The following is a 3,527-nucleotide window of genomic DNA, read 5'->3' as shown; positions in this document are numbered from 1 at the left end:
AAGTTAGTACAAAAGTTGATGAGGCAAAGGTACTAAAGATGAGAAATACAAGAATTTAAGAAATACACCGACAAATGAAAAATAGGAAAATAAAGAAAGAAGAAGAATACACAAAACACTAGTTTGAAAAATAGGGTGCGTCAAAAAAAAGTGTAGTTTGTATGTTTAAGTTGAGAAGAAGTTTAAAGTCCGCTCCACGTGGTTGCTGACTGCCCTCTTTCTGTTGAGCCTCCCCAATTCCAATTCCAATCCCAACCCCAACCCCAACCCCAACCCCCCCCCCCCCCCCCCCCCCCCCCCCCCCCCCCACTATATATACTTGTGCTACCCACCTCTTTTATTTTGCGTTCTTAACTTTCACATAACTTGGGCTTATACCCTTTTCAACCATTTTTACTACAACACATAAACACTCAACCAAATTCAATTCAATTATTTGTTACTATACCTTTTTCACTTCCAGGTAAATCTTCAATCTTTTCTTCATTTCAAGTACTCTGTCTTGAATATTTATAGTCTATACACTTTTCTGATCCATTTCTTGTGTTGTGTTTGAATTTCTGGATCGATTTTCCTGTATTTCAATGGTTAATAGTGGGTTTGTTTGAGTAATTGCGTTCCCTTTTCCAGAATAAAAATAAAATAGAATGTACAAGTCATGGGGTGGCTTTTTGACTGCATATACTCTCAACTATTTCAATCATATTCACCCTCGAATCTGTACTCTACTTTGTAGGTCCCCGTAAAAGGTTTCATGTAATCTTATACAAACTAGTCAAATTTTGTGTCTTTTGGAATGAAATAGGAAGAATGAATAATGGAATATGGCATTGAATATATTTGAAACTGATTCTGATTCATTGAATCCAAAATATGTGCAGGAAATACATACTGTAAAAATTCAAATAAGAAATAACTGTCGGATGGGCATATCATTTTCGCTTTCATGTCCCTTTGCCACTTACAACGATATCGAAAGCATCATTGTCAAATCTGTCAGTTTGGGTGATGATCAGGTTAAGACCCCTGAAAGGTCTATCAGTTTCAAAGGTGGAGATGATTCCGAACCTCTGCTTCTTAAGAAATCATTTGGTTCTGGAAAAATGATTATTGAAGGTTCTTTTAGCTTCAAACAAAGAGAATCCGATACATTGATCTCAGTTATTCCTAATTCTCCTTTAAACGAGGGTTTGGAATCCCAACTACTGAAATCGAATAATGTGTATCCACAATCACCGGTTGCTGGTAGTCCCAAAGACGAGGCTGCTGTCAAGTTGCAGAAAGTCTATAAAAGCTTTCGCACCAGGAGGAAGCTTGCAGATTGTGCTGTCCTTGTGGAGCAAAGCTGGTGGAAGCTCTTAGATTTTGCAGAGCTCAAGCGTAGTTCTATATCCTTTTTCGATGTTGAACACCATGAGACTGCCATTTCGCGTTGGTCTAGAGCAAAAACTAGAGCTGCCAAGGTACTAACATTAACTTCTGGATCCTATTGTAATTTTTTTTTTTTTATTTTTTTTATTTTTACTGCACTTGTATATAGGTTTTTTTTTTCTTGAATAAAATCTCACATGTTTCTTTTGAAACTGCAGGTTGGTAAAGGTTTGCTAAAGAATAACAAAGCTCAGAAACTAGCTTTACAGCATTGGTTAGAAGCGGTAAGTCTCATGCTACTGATTACTTGATTCTTCCTACTCTTTAATGTTAGTAACTTGATGCTAAATTAGTGCTTCTGTGTAACAGATTGACCCTCGACATCGTTATGGACATAATCTGCATTTCTATTATACCAAATGGCTTGAATCTCAAAGCAGAGAACCCTTCTTTTATTGGTAAGGTTGATTTGAATACTTTGCGTAATTAACTGTACTATTCTATGATAAAATTATCGTTTTTCTGATGGATGTCGCATTGTTTGGTACAGGCTTGATATTGGGGAAGGGAAAGAGGTCAGTACAGAGAGATGCTCAAGGATAAAACTTCAACAGCAGTGCATTAAATATCTTGGCCCGGTAAGCAATATCTTTGTTCTGATTTGTTATACCGAGTTTTTAGAAGTAAAGTATATGATGATTATATAGGGGCAGTATTCTTACTGAATTTGTTATTTCAGATGGAAAGAAAGGCCTACGAAGTTATCATTGAGAATGGGAAGTTCGTCCACAAAGAAAGTGGGGAGCTTCTTGACACCTCATCTGATCCCAATGCCAAATGGATATTTGTGCTGAGTACATCCAAGAATTTGTATGTTGGCAAGAAGAAGAAAGGCACATTTCAGCACTCTAGCTTTCTCGCTGGAGGCGCTACATTGGCTGCTGGGAGATTAGTCTTGGAGAATGGCATGTTAAAGGTAACAGTCATAATCTAAATGCACTTTGTAAAATTAGTAAACATTTCATATTTTCTGTTAAACATGTATGTGTGGTTATTGATGGCATATCTTCTTTCCTCTTGAACAGGCAGTATGGCCTCACAGCGGTCACTATAGGCCTACTCCAGAAAACTTTCAAGAATTTCTCTCCTTCCTTAGTGAATATGATGTGGATCTTACAGATGTTAAGGTAATTTAATGGCTCTATTCTTTGCATTTTTGATTTTATCTCTTTAAGGAAATACAAACTTAAAAGTAGTCAAATATCATGTGTATTAATATGTTCTCAATTTGTCTGTTCAGTTTGATCCAGTGGACGAGGATGAGCAAAAACTAGTGAAACAAAGAAGCAGTCTCCACTGGAGAAACAACTCTGAAGAAGAACTGGTTGCAGAAAATACAGTTGAAATGAACAATGTCAATCTGGATGGCAGTAATGCAGCAAAACCTGATGTATTAGAACAGGAGACTGCAGTTGCAATGGATCATCCCAGACGAAATAATTCTGTTCGCTTCAATGGAAAATTAACCAATCTTGAAATACCTAGAAGAGATGAATTGCTTCTAACCATGCAGAGTGAACATCTGGCCACAAAACCTAGTGTACATAATCAAATTGAGGACAATGGTTATGATTCAGCTACGGAAGAAGGATCAGCCTCTGACCAGGATGACCAAGTGGAATCACAAGGCATTTTGGTCGAAGAAAAAGAGGAGGAAGAAGAAGTTATCCCAGCAGAATCAATCCTGCAGAGAATAAATTCTCATAAAGGAATGAAGTCATATCAGCTGGGGAAGCAACTGTCTTGTAGATGGACGACAGGAGCAGGGCCTCGGATTGGGTGTGTGAGGGATTACCCATCAGGGCTTCAGTTCCGAGCTTTAGAGCAAGTGAATTTGTCTCCAAGGAGTGCTTGTGCACTGACAAAATCATTCTTCTCCCCTGGGTCATTTCCAAAGGCATCAACACCAATACCCATAGTATCACGAAGAGGCCTTGGGCACTGCCAAATGCAGTTGTCACCCCTGTGCAAAGGAGGAAAACGTACATTGTAGCTGTTACTAGCAACTTAGGAGGTAGCACTGACCAACCAATATTCTTTGTTCTTTATTCTTTCTGTACCTTGTGTATAGAATTGAAGATGGTAGATTGATAACA

At 38.1% G+C, this 3,527-nt stretch overlaps 1 protein-coding gene across 1 annotated transcript; it reads left to right on the top strand.

Moving 5' to 3' along the window:
- Positions 1-904: 904 nt before the first annotated feature.
- LOC145574108 (IQ domain-containing protein IQM2-like) lies at positions 905-3,527 on the top strand. Its single transcript, XM_081631847.1, has 7 exons — positions 905-1,463; positions 1,590-1,655; positions 1,741-1,829; positions 1,922-2,009; positions 2,111-2,347; positions 2,457-2,558; positions 2,672-3,527. The coding sequence occupies exons 1-7, from the start codon at positions 924-926 to the stop codon at positions 3,422-3,424; spliced, it is 1,875 nt and encodes a 624-aa protein (XP_081487973.1). The 5' UTR covers positions 905-923; the 3' UTR covers positions 3,425-3,527.

This window comes from Chenopodium album, chromosome 13 (assembly GCF_948465745.1).
Source record: "Chenopodium album chromosome 13, dcCheAlbu1.1, whole genome shotgun sequence".
NCBI classification, from domain to species: domain Eukaryota; kingdom Viridiplantae; phylum Streptophyta; class Magnoliopsida; order Caryophyllales; family Amaranthaceae; genus Chenopodium; species Chenopodium album.
The sequence above is the reverse complement of the archived record's forward strand: the minus strand, read 5'-3'. Positions and strand labels throughout refer to the sequence as shown.